The sequence below is a fragment of the Dermacentor silvarum genome, chromosome 6, assembly GCF_013339745.2.
Source record: "Dermacentor silvarum isolate Dsil-2018 chromosome 6, BIME_Dsil_1.4, whole genome shotgun sequence".
Taxonomy (NCBI): domain Eukaryota; kingdom Metazoa; phylum Arthropoda; class Arachnida; order Ixodida; family Ixodidae; genus Dermacentor; species Dermacentor silvarum.
This window is the reverse complement of record NC_051159.1, coordinates 37,999,268-38,012,792: the sequence shown is the minus strand read 5'-3', so window position 1 is coordinate 38,012,792 and position 13,525 is coordinate 37,999,268. Positions and strand designations below refer to the sequence as shown.

The 13,525-nt window shown below is 47.3% G+C and overlaps 1 protein-coding gene across 1 annotated transcript in view; it reads left to right on the top strand.

Annotated features, from left to right (window-relative positions):
- The first annotated feature begins 744 nt into the window (after positions 1-744).
- The window catches only part of LOC119455430 (angiotensin-converting enzyme), a 64,145-nt gene continuing 51,364 nt past the window's right edge, over positions 745-13,525 (top strand). Inside the window, exon 1 of the mRNA XM_037716835.2 lies at positions 745-1,027. Coding sequence (XP_037572763.1) covers positions 926-1,027 — 102 coding nt within the window. The 5' untranslated portion in view covers positions 745-925. The remainder of the gene's footprint in view (positions 1,028-13,525) is intronic.

Sequence of the window (13,525 nt, the reverse complement as noted above, 5' to 3'; positions counted from 1 at the left end):
CAGTACTGCTTGGCTTCAATGTCGCAATCGGAACGTGTGTCCTAAAGGTAATAATTATAAAGATAACTTGTGAATTCTTTTAATTACTTACGTCGACATTACGGTTTGACGTGCAAGTCATGTCCACTTCTCTGGGTTATCCACCTGAAAATACCAGAGTTCTGCATGTTACATTCCCGATAAAAAATGATATATATGTTTCTACGCACGTAAACACAATATATATATATATATATATATATATATATATATATATAGATATAGATATATATCCTTACACCAGTGCGCCATTGCCTAGGCATCCAGCTGTTCTTCGGCAATCTACGAAATCAATGAATGGATTACTCTCTCTCACTCTCAATGTCGCATGTTTTTGCAGAGCAGTCACTTTAACAGGTTGTTCAGGAGCACCAAACCCAATAGACCCTTCACTGGACCCTCCCGCCGAAGCTGCTACTCAAGCATCCGGAGCAAGTCGCACAGAAGTGACGTCTTTTCTTTTTTTTCGTCACCTCGCGTGGGTTCCCACATTGCCAGAAGGTCGTTCACCGTTCGCGCGCATTCGCTAATTCAAATCCGCGCAGCTGCGCTTCACGGTGATGCGCTGCGGCTGCGGGCGTCGTCGATCGGGCACCACCTTGACTCGGGCCTACAGCGGCGGAGCCTTCCTACACGCCCCGTGTACACACCCGTACCTCAACAGACGTATGCGGTACACACATAACAGAGCGCTGCTACACGGCGGCGTCGTCGCGTTCCGCTGGACTGGCGCGCGCGACATCACCGCCGACAGCTGCCGCCGTCGCTACACCGTCGGATAGCGAGCGCGCCCTAGTCGGCGAGTGAGAGCGCACGCACACAGATCCTCAACCAGAGCAGAGCAGCTGCGGAGCTTCGAGCGAGCGCCACACCGGAACGGCCCGACATGGCAGCTCTCGCCGGATCACCGCCGTCGGCCGCCAATCGCTTTGTAGCCGTCGCGCTCTTGGCTATCGTGCACCACGCTGCAGCAGCGGCCGACAGCTACGTGAGTGCTTTCTTTGATTTCCTGTAGTGGTCGTTCTTATATATGGCTCGAAGTGCGTACTTCCTGTATAACACTGCCGGGTCCGGCGCGCGCCCGGGCCGGGCCAGTTGATGATGCGCTGTCGGACACCAGTAGCGGCACGCGGCTTTCCAATAGTGGCTGCGGATGTGACAAGTACGGTCCGCAACTTGCTATAGGTGTACTTATACCAGGCGTGCTTTATAAAGCAGAAGCTCCTGCGATATTATTATACATTGAAAACTTTCGGCTTGTTCCGGCTATCTAAACCCGGTCACTGTATGGGCGCACTCTGTTCGGCTCGGTATTTTGTGTCTAAATGTAACCTTTATTTAGCTTTCAGACAGAGGAAGTATTTTTCGTCACCGGTAGGGTCGAGGAGTATGCTTGTGGAATTCTCATTTTAATTTAATGAGAGCAGCGCCCATCGGCCGGTCCCATTCCGCATGCCGGCTGGTAGACAGATTAGCCGCTACGCGGAGAACTTGACGTAGTTCCTGTTGTTCATCTTGATATATTCAATAGGGGAGAATGTGTTCATGAAACATTTGTCGCGGCGCTCAGCCAGTGCGCATTTGCTGCGTGTTCTCGACGTGCGTATATGCTGGTATTTCTTTCTCTCTCTCTTTTGTGTGTTCTCTCTCTTATTTCATTTTTCTTTTTTTTTTGTCTATGCCTGCGTTGAAGCTTCAAAGGTCGGTGGACGCCGTGCAATAATCGGGAACTATGTCCTATAAGGTCCTTCGCAGAAAAATGTCGAGGCTGATTCAGCGCAAAGCTGTTACCGAAGCGTTGTTTTCTGCCGCGTCGGCAGTTTTTTAGCGCAGGGCGCGATACAAGACGGTACTACGGTAGGGTGTCGATGTGTATTGAGATATACCTAGTTATGAATAGTAAGCTTCTGGTAACGCTTCAATAGTAACTTCTGGTAACGTGCCTGTCTTGGAGCGACACTCGGTTGGAAATCACACTCCACGCACGTATGCTTAATGAACAAGCTAGCGCACAAGACTTCACGGTAGTATATATATATATATATATATATATATATATATATATATCATTGGTGGAAGCATTCGCCATCACTTCATTCTCCGCTGTGATTGGGCGGGGTGTAGTTTTCTGTGTAGCTTTAGTATCAAGCTCGGCGCCAGACACGCATGCCTGTGGATTCATACGACATATCATAGGGGCAATGATATGTTAGACCGTGAAATTAGAGTTTCACATTGCAGTGAGAAAGTGCAGGAACCCGTTCACTTATTGAAGAAGTTAAAGAGTACTCGGGCGGTAATTAGCCTAGAGTCGGCGACTCAGTTTACGAGCTTGAAGCTGGCCCCATTGGCCGGGTCCGCCTTGTTGATATTGTGACTTCTCGTCACGGACCCAGCTTATCACTATGGTGGTGCACCAGGATGGTGGCTACGATCACATCAGTGCAAGCAATGCATACAGCGTGTGACGTAACGAGTCACGGTGCAATGGGGAGTCGTCTGCAATGCATAGACACTCCTACTACAACGAGGTGCTGACACGGCGCGTAAGCATTTATCACGCTTCCGCATTGTTACCGAGCCTTCCCAGCAGCTGCCAAGTGCGACCGCGCTCACACTATACTCGAGCAAGGCGCTGATACCGACACGGCGCTGACGCCACTGTTAGGCGCGGGTCGTCAGTGACAGTACCGCTGACATACCTAGCTGTCACATTAAAGCCGACAACAACACCGGCATGACGCAGCCGACTTTCTTGCAAACCACGCCTAGAAAAACAACTGCCGTTCGTTCATCGTCGTCGGTTGATATTCTGTACAGCGTCAAATTTCACCGTGTTGTCGAATTCAGCTAAGTTGGCAGCTTGAGACAATCAAGTAGGCAGTAGCAGCACTGGGAGCTAATCAGAACTAACAATTAGGCAAACTTGAGAATTTACAGAATAGCGCCCAGAGTCTCCTGTCCGGGCAGGTAGCGCGCTAAGCGAAGGCTTTGCAATCAACAAGAACTCTGTCTAGATGCCAGCTCTTGCACCTATTATACTTGTGCTCAATTAAATGAAACCAAAAGTTTCTGAAGCTAAAGCGTGCGAACTCGTGTACGTGTCAGCCCCGTGCGTACGTGCGCATTTTAGCCAATGCCGCCTCCTGCGCACTATGCTGTTGAGCGAAGCTTAGGTTTACCGAGGCCACTGTGCTTGAGCACGCGCTGCTTTCGCCTGTGTGTGTGTGTTAAGCAATTTTGGCGTACATAATGCATTTAGATTTTCCTGCATGTCCCAGTGGGGTCGCCTCAGGTACGGTGAACTGTCTGACGAAGAGTTGCATAGAAAAACAACTGTTTAGAAGCCATCGACGATGACTGTCACTTAAGCGGATCGCTGGATGCTTAAGGCTATTCGCTTTATCAAAGGAACGATGGGCTCGAAAACGCATATTTGTTGCAGTGAGGATGTCTTATAGCGTTTGTTGTTTCGTTGCGTAATTCTATAGAGTGCGGGGTCGTTAACCAGCAAATATTTAGTGACTATACATATGAGCCGATTCGTCGTATGTGTTGTGACCAGCTGTGTGAGCACTGGTGTGCGAGGCGGTTGCTGCCTCCTCTCCCCACCTCCGGAGCCCTCTCCCGCAGCCGCCACAAGAGTGGAGGGCTGTCCCTTTCCAAGCGCTCCCGCCAAGGAGGTTTAAAACAAATCATTAGCATTCCACTTTGTGAAGGTGGATGACCAGCAAAGCTGTTTAGCACGTAGGCGCGTTGCTCCTCGGGAGTCCGGACTATAAGCGGCCACCCCATTAAGACAATAGAAGAGAAGTGAAATTCAAAATGGAGAACGGCAACTTGCCTTTCTGGTTTTTAAAATACATGAGCGTGGACCACGGGACCGCCATCCCGAGGAGCTGGATGGAACTAGACGCGCGTGACGTTTCGACGGCACCGCCACCACCGGAGAGCGGAAGGAAAGGAAACTAGATACGCAAGCGCTTGGAACGCCGACAAAGAGAGGGCGGTGCGACCGTAGACATGGCCGACGCGGGTCGCACAACGGCAAGTCTTTGAGAAACCTTTATTATTACCAGTGAGTCTACTGAGCTTGAAAATGGTGCCTATTGATAACTAATCTACTCAAAATGCATATCCGAGGGACGCCCACGAGCCAGCTGTGGAAGAAGACGACGACGAACACGCGAGCAGTGGCATGAGCGCGTTCGCGCAGGACCTGAGTTTGTGCACAAGCAGAAAAAATAAATGCCCGGAACTCTAACCATAAACAGCGTCGCTGTAAAAATTGCTGGAGTGGCAGCTCCCGCAGTTCCTTACCAGCACAGGTGAAGGCAGAGTTTGTCTATACTTATAAATATATACCCTGAAAGAGGGCCGGGACAGCTCAAGTCCGCTCACAGTTCATTTCATTCTGCTCAGATATTGTAAATGTTAGCCTAATTTTAAAATAAAAGCTCATAGTTTCTGGCTGAAATGTTAACTTTGGCGGCGTATTAATATTATGATGACCCGCCGTGGTTGCTCAGTGGCTATGGTGTTGGGCTGCTGAGCACGAGATCGCGGGATCAAATACCGGCCATGGCGGCCGCATTTCGATGGGGGTGTAATGCGAAAACACCCGTGTACTTAGATTTAGGTGCCCGTTAAATAACCCAAGGTGGTCGAAATTATCCCCGAGTCCCTCACTACGGCGTACCTCATAATCAGATCATGGTTTTGGCACGTAATACCCCATAATTAATTATTAAAAGTTAATATCATGATGTACCATAAAATTTGACAAGACGTTTAGGCTTCCTTCTCAAAGAAGTGACAGAAAGAAGTCAAATCAGGTTTATTTTTCCATAAAGAAATGGAAGGAGGCCTGAACAAAAAGTGAAAACTAGTTCACTTGACAAAGGCTCAGGCCCCCGAAAGACGTCGAACAATATCTGTACGGCAGAATGAACCATCTTAAATAGCACGGAGTCGGAAGAAAATCAGTCGTGGGATTTTATAAAAATATTGCTTCCGATTTCTTCCTAATGTTTGTTCACAATATCACTCAAGCTGTAACTCCTAGTACGCTGAAGCTTTATTTGTTATTTCCAATAACGACGTTCGAAAGGCAGATAGAGAGGTTGCCTGTGCTCTTTTCAACGCCAGCGGTCCGTGAGTCGTGAGCGGACCGCGACAAGAAAAAAGTAGCGACAGACGCTGAGCGTGCTCCAGTGTTGGAAGAATAAAAGCGGTTGAAGGCGACGGCACCACAGACAGCAAAAGATGCCATATGGTAGCCATTTCATGCTTACATCTACTATCGATTACGGGAGAGCCAGCATTTTTAGAATCTGTTGTTAACCTGCCTGCGTAACATCACATACTCGTTTGGTTGTTGAACATTTGTTCACCTGACTATATGCGGTGCATGCGCTTGCAGCGTTTACACGAATGCCATTCTGCCTGCTCGCATTGTTGTTGCTGCTGCAAAAGCACGAAAGAGAGCGACCAACAAGTGGGGTAGACAACCCACAGCACTTAGGTTTTTCTGTGGCCGCATTTGGAAGCACTGCTGCAGTCATGAAAGTACACAAGCTTTCTCATTTAGACTGGGGTGAAGGTGAATTTCGGCATAGTTTTGTTTGTTTCATCACCTTCGGGCCTGGAGGCAGCAGGCCCTTGCAAGTGCAAGTACGGATTGAGAGGCATAATCACGCGTATTCTGAAGGTGCCGAAATACACGAAGACAATCCTAAGACTGCAGAAGAAACAACGCAAGCCGCCAGCGAATGTACATGGTCGGCGTGATTGTCCCTATGGACAATGGCCTGTTTGAGCAGGCGAGAAAAAAGTATGTTCCTGGTTAAAATGACTTTCTCCGATTGTGTCCAGTTGAGAAAAGTAGCACAGCACCGAAAGCTGTCAGAAAGGATTCTGAAAACAGCTGTGTTGTAAATATTTTTGCTATTCCTTCATAACCTAATTCTGCTTTGCCTGGACAAGCGTCTTGAGCAACTTGGCGCTCGTCCAGTAAAACGGTTCAGTGCAGCGAGTTTAATATCATTGTAAATACAACCTGCTCAATATAACTAAAACATAGAGGAACGTCGTGTAAATGTAAACCCATATTTTAACGTTCAAAGTGAAGTTAGAAGAGAAACATTTAGTTCCGGAACCAGAACAGAGAAAATAGCTAAGACCAGTTTGAACAGTTGAACTGAAACGTAGATGTGTCTTTCCCTTAGTCCTTTTTTGTTTTAGTTAAAGTGTTCAAACGCGTCTTTATGGAACTGTTCTCCGGCTCATGGAACTTTATCACATTAGAAGCACACACAAAAAAATTACGAGTTTTGAACACAGTTACAGTGTTCCTATTCACACTGGCCGATATTGTATTAAGTACAAAGTACACGGGACATGCGAAAACACCCGTGTACTTAGATTTAGGGGCACAATAAACAACCCCAGGTGGTCAAAAGTTTGCGGAGTCCCCAACTACGGCGTGCCTCATAATCAGATCTAGGTTTTGGCACGTAAAACCCCATAATATCTCACCTTTTATGTAGGTTATAGTATAGTATTAGCGAGATAACGATGATTACATGCAATGTAAAGATGAAGAACATAGAGAGCGCTTGCACTATTTGAATTTTGGACGATCGAAAGATTGAATCCGCTCTCTTATGTCCCCAGGAATCATCTGCGCGGAGACATCGCTAGTGGTGATGTACGGACACGACGGTGAAAAGTCATATTCCATCTCAAACTGCTGTCGCAGTTATAGCAGTACGCTGGGGAGAGACGTCGCGAAAACCCAAACTATCTGCATCTGCTTAGATGTTATCTGCTTAGAGAAATATTAATGCGGAAATATTACGCCAATCGGAACCGGTTCGGCTCGGGATTCTTTAGCGAGTTTTTTGTTGCAAGGTTGCAAGTGGCTTTGCGATTTCAATTCTTGGGGGCTTGAGTGTCTAAACGTCTAACATGACCAGTTAGCATTAAACGAAACGCGCTCGGTGTGTTGCGCGCAGTCTTACAGCGTGCAAGCATTAGTTACGATGAAAACTGTGGCAAACAACGTGCACTATAGTATGCACAATATCCTTTAGTCAGTGTTCAGCGCACCCGATGTCACGGCAGAGATTGCGCTGAAGGGCTTTCTCAACCTTTATCTCCCCGATTGTCGCGCTTCACGGCCAGATATTTTAGTCCGGTGAGTGAAACGTCGCGTGACGTTGGGCTTATCAATCTTTGTGTCTTTGTTTTCCCCTGCCTACGTTGTCCACGATTTCCTTTCGCATTTCAGCAACGATCATGCTTGCCAATTTGCGTTGCAGCCGTGGTTTAGTCTGGCAGCCGGCCATCAGCTACTGCGCTGCTCATTCATACGTCGTAACTCAACGCTTCACTCGTCACATCTGTCACGTCGCCCGTCCCCGCTGGAGAACATCTCCATTGAATGTACTACGACGTTTATGACGGCGACCATCCTTCGCGCTGAATAAGTTTCACTCACTGCAGGAACAGACAGTACAGTGGTTGGGGGCACGGCGCACATTCTGTATAACGAGTTTCAACGACGAGATATATTGTTCTGTGCAACGCAAGAAAGCACGATTTTATAAGTGTGATTACAAAAATGACAGAGGACGCATATTTACCGCAATCATGCTACAACTTACGGACGCGTCGGCAAAGGATTAAGGTATGCCTGTTTTATTTCTCTATCTTTTTATACTATACCAACGATCGAAATTAGTCTCCTCTTTAGGTACATCCAGTGGAGGCTTCATAACAGGTCCCTGTCAAGAATCAGACATAAGGAGCGATGAGACTTTGGTATGTGATAGAATGGTCATAGAGAGAAACAGGGTACGGTGTTATGGGTTGGCGCGTAAACGCACTTAACGCGCATTTTTCGTTGTAGACAATAGGGCATTGTTTGCAGAGATGTGGACAAGTTAAGGTGGCTGCCTGCTGGATCCTTGCGCGTACTTGAAGATGAGTCACCGCAGAAGACCAAAGACAAATATCGTCAGCATATATTGATAGGCGAACAGCCCTGGGTAAAAGTTCAACAAAGCCGACCATAGCTAGATTAAACAGAGTATAGGGCTCAATACCCCGTTTTGTTGGACCCCACCTTATTTATCATAGTTATCACGGGCCATCTTGGGTCTGCACAGAGAAGGACCTACTCGTCAAATAGTCGTGGATCCACTGAAACATTCGACCACCAATTCCGACAGCCTCAACGACTTGAGGATCGGATCGCTTCATGGGTGACATTATCGTACGCACCTATCACACCTAGAAAGAGCGCCACTAATATGCGCTTGAAGCATTTTTGTGGCTGAACAAACGTTGTGAGGTCAATTACAGTGTCTGTTGATGACCTGCCTCGGCGGAAGCGTGCATGTAGCCATGGCACACATCGTGGCGCACACAATATCAATCTAGGCGTGTAAGGATGATCCTTTCTATTACTTTCCTTGTGCAGCCTGCCATGTCAGTAGCGCGAAATGATGCCAGGTCAAATGGCGATTTTCCTGGTTTAAGTAGTGGTAGAAGTCGGCTTATCTTCCACTGCTGGGGAACAACGGCGTCATGCCATGAGCGGATGTAGTAATTCAAAAGCTATAACCTGGCAACTTGTCCAAGATGGGCTAGAGCATCACAGGTGATGCCGTTGGGCCCTGGTGAAGATGAACGTCGAGAAGCAGTCGGAGAGGGGTCAAGCTCTTCCATATTAAATTTAATTTCTATTTCTGGGAAGCGCAGACACAGAGAAGACACTCAAATCTTCGCCGTTGGGAGTGACACACACGCCAGCTATTCGCGCAAGAAAATAATTCTTGCGTCCGATAGTGATGTAGGGCTAAGGCCATGAAGGGATGTCGCTGTTGCGGACATGAGCACAGGTCACGAACAGTCCTCCTGGTGCGTGGCAGTGGTTTACGAGGATCCAGTAATTCACAAAATGACTTCCAAATTCGTTCGTGAAATTTGTCCCAACGACGCTAGGAGTTCGTCTGTGTTCTAAGTGCCAATCTGATGTTGCAAAGTGCCTTATCGCACCTTTGTCTCTGTTCATATCGTCGTCAAAGTGCACATAGCTTCTCCAATTCTACGTCGAAATCAGAACGGTTCACTGTCACCGTTAGGAGACTTGAAGCTTTTCTCATTGCTTCTGTGATGGTATCCGCCAAGTTGTGGCCAAGGTCCTCTCGGCATGCATTTTTCATGCATAGCTTAAATTTAGACCAGTCGATTCTTCGTACTGCATTCAATGAGGAGGAACTGTTTAGCCCCGATGATCCATACGTACGTGGCAATATGGTCACTCCCATGCGTTTTTATGTCGTGAAAACCCCTGAACTTGCAAAATGAAGTACTGGGATATACCAGAGTCAAATCCAGGCAACTGCTTCGCAGATACAGAGGACTGCCATAATTCATGAAGCAAAGGTCGTGATCAGCGGCAAATGAGACCATATTCTTGCCTCTGTAATTGATTGTCGACCTACCCCAGAGTAAGTGATGCACGCTGAAATCGCCCGTGATAATCCAAAGACCCCCCCCCCCAAAAAAAAAATATATATATATATATATATATATTTGAAATCGCGTCTATCTTGTTGAAATCATCCTGACGCAGATATGTAGACACCGAATTATTACAGTATCAAGGCCTTGTTTTTAGGGGAAACTGGGTAGCGTGGTTCTCTCTTTTTAAATTTTTTTGCAATATCTTAATACTATAACGAAAATCCTGCAAACTAATGCGAAACTGATAAATATTAAAATGCACCAGAGGACGAGCGGCCTGTCGTAAGATACTCTAACATGCAAAAAGAAAGTACGGCAAAATAAGTCTTCAAACGACTAAAACGAAAAACGCAGGACACAAAAAGCACACAGAAAGAAGGAAGGGGCAAGAAGAAGACAGTATGGTGTGCTACGTGCCACCCCCCCCCCCGCCCTCCTCGCCCCCTTTTCATGTTATTGAAAAGGGGGCGGCGAGGGAGAGGGGGAGATTTGGTCCCATTATAATGGTTGCGGCTGCTCTTTTTTCACCTAATAGTAATAATGAAATATACAAAAGATAAAGCCCCTTTATCGACACGTTAGTGTGCGTTCTTCGTTTCTCCATTTTAATGACTACGTTCCAAGAATCCAAATATATAAAAATTTATGTTTTGGAATTTTACGTCCCAAATCCCGTTTCGACTATGCGTCACGGCGCTAGACGGGGACTCCAGATCAATTTTTATCGCCTGACGTTTCTTCAACATGCACCCAATGCACCGTACACAAGTGTCTTTTCATTCCGCCCCCATCGGAATGTGTCCAACGCAACCGACATCGAACCCGCGACCTTGAGCACAGCGGGTTTCATAGCATAACGCCATCGCCAACGAGCTACCGCGGACACAAGTGCGCTGTATCGCTGAATAAGCGCATGCGCTGTATCAAGCGCTTACGAAACAAGGAAGCACAGGCCGCTTTCGCTTCCTATTGAACGTAGAGGAAATATGCTCATTGCGATTCGACGGGGAGTACGGCTTCTGCTGATAGCATCTCGTTAGCAGATATAGCAACGAGCCGAGAAGGAAGCGAAAAAGAGAACGGCGCATCGAAGACGTGGGCAGCTGCGGCAAAACATTTGCCTCAAGGATACCGACCTTTATCGCACGAAGGCGGAGAAATTCCAGAGAGAGTCTTTGCGACGGCAAACGGTTTAGCCACGTAGTCTTTTCCTTTTTTTTATTCTTTATGTGTGTTTTGCCTTCTGTTTGGTTTCGAGACGCCGTGCGTCAAAGCGCCTCACGCTGTGAAGCAGGCTTAAGGCGAGCGCATTCCGAATCCATGACGCGTCTTGTTTTGTTCTCTTTGTCTCCATAATTATCATTCTCTCTCTGTGTTGGCTGCCTGGTGAGAGCTCGCCATGCCATATGGCATGGTGGTTTCACTCATAGTGTATACAGGATTTAAAAAAAATGAAAAATTGGAGGACGCTTAAGCTTCGCCTTTAAGAGTGGAACGTGATCGCGTTGTCGGGCTCCGCCCGCGTCACATTTTTCTCAATAAGTAGGCTCCACTGCAGCACACCACGTGGGAAAGCCAGCTTACAAAGACCAAGCTCACACTGATCCCCTTAAAGGGCAGCTGTATCATTAAAAAAAAAATTGAGCTTCCAACGAATTATTATACCTTTTCAGCCCCTGAATACGAAAATCATAGTTTAACAGACCAGAAGTCACCACTAGTTGCTTTAATTCAGCAAAACCAAGCTGCACCGTCTGCGGGAGACGCCGTGGGTCGTTTAACGGGCTCTGATTATAGTGAACTAAAACATTCTAGTACACTGTACTCTGATGGCAGAGACGATCGTGACGTCATCTTAGGTATCGGCGAGGAGCCTGATTCGAAGAGAGCGCTCACGTGACCCCTGTATTGACGTCATTCTCGCGCCCGGTCTTTCTCCGCTACGCTCGCCGCGCGAAGGGGGCGGAGCTTCGACGAAAATTTAAACCGCGACTGCGGCGCTGCAACGCGCATAATCGAGAAAATAACTGCAGGAGTTTAATTATACTGCGTCAGCCTTCCAAACCCCGTAAATCTTCAAATTCCAAAACCTCTTCAGCTTCCCTTTAAAGTCGGCTTCACTTTTAAACACAAATGCATTGCTGGGAAGACGTTTTTACAGGAGCAATTTAAACCGTTTTTATATAAAAATGCGAAGGCCCTAGGACCCTTTTTTATTATTTCAATAATTGTTTGCTATTGCCCCGAGGCGTGCGCGTGTCCAAAATTTAGAAAGGCTCGGTTTTCAACATTCCCCTCAATGTTGCCTATAGAACGAAAGTACAGCGAAACACCATTAGAATTGGAGGACGTTAAAGCTACGCCTGTAAGACTGTAATGCGAGAGCATTCAAAGATCCCTGACTGTTTATCAGGCTTTTTTCTCGCATATTCAAATTACAAACCAACGCTAGCACGCCTGTAGGTTGTGGTTAAGTCGTACTTTATGATTTTTATGACGGATTTTACTTTGACAAATTCAATTTTCGTTCGCTAACGCCTTGCGCCACGCGGAGGGCCTGTGTGGTCGGGGTGGTTCGGGATGATGTGGTTCGGCACGATTATTTCCGCCAGACGCCGGTGTTTAACGCCGGAGCCGACGCCGGATTTTCTGCGACACGGGGCCCTCAACGCTGTCGCGTTAAACAGCGCTGGAGGTGGAGGGTCGGCGTCAGGGGCTGTTGTTGCTGCTGTTTTGTACCTCTGGTGTTTCTAAGCGGGGCGCTGCGGTGTTGTAGAGCTTCACAAAAGTGGTATTTTCGCTCGAACGGTGAAGCAGGGACGGCGAGCAAGATTTAGCGTTGGGCTTGAACTCCTCCGACGGTGTTATAACTATACACGGATGCGCCAAAATTTCTCGCATCCTCTACAGCTTCAACACGCCGTGTTGTCTCTTGATAGGGCCTGTAATATGCCATCGCACAGGCACCACTGCGTTGCCCGTAAAGAGCGGCGGCTGTGAAATTGCATTCTTTTCAGATTGGTAGCACCTTTTTTTTTCACTTTTTAGTAGAAGATTCAGAATAAAAGACATGTACCGAGACCTAAATGTTTCAGGGTTTCGCTTGCGCGCTGCAAGAACACGGACCTGGTTTGAACAACCTTGGCGGTTGACCAGTGTAGCATGTACTTCTCGTATATGGTGTAGGTAAAAATATAGCATGTACTATCTTCCTTCTTTCAAATAAATTCTCTCTCTCTATAGGGGACATCACGGCGACGGCGAAATTTCGGTTAGATTTTCCCTAAAATTGATATCGCAATAAATTTCTTATGAATTTGCTCAACGTTTTGCATGCGTTTGCCCGCCGCGGTGACTATACGAAATTGCGGTGTTCTGTTGCAGAGCATGGGTTGGCGCGTTCAAATGTCCGTTACAACATCCGTATATAGTAGCCCACGCTCTGCAGATCACACGTCGACATTTATGGGCAGCCATTGTTAGGAAAAGCTCGAAGGGACAAGAACGACAGAAGAACACAGAACGAGCGCTTTTATGGACAAGTATGCATCTGCTACCGCACGTTTTATTGTTCACCGTCAGGCGCTAGCGACAGTGTCTAAACGCGGCTCCATGGCAGTAGTTGTTAACGTCAATCGATCGCTTTCGGCGGTATCACCTTCACCACGCCTTGGGTTTCGTTAAGTCAGTTGTCCAAGTCTATAAACAATTCCCCTCGCGTTTTGACTATCGTCATGAGGAATTAATGTAGCAGGCGGACGGGGTTCTGGTACCTTAGATTTCGGTCACGAGGCCTGTCTGCCGAAGGTAGGCCAGCACTAAGGAGTTTTAGAGTGGAGGCTATTAGCTTACAGTGCCCCAGCGACCGATTTGTGTTCCCGGGGTATTTAGGGACGCAGACACCTTTTAGTACCGGGTTCCCGCGGCTTCCATTAGCTTCACGTGCTTGCAG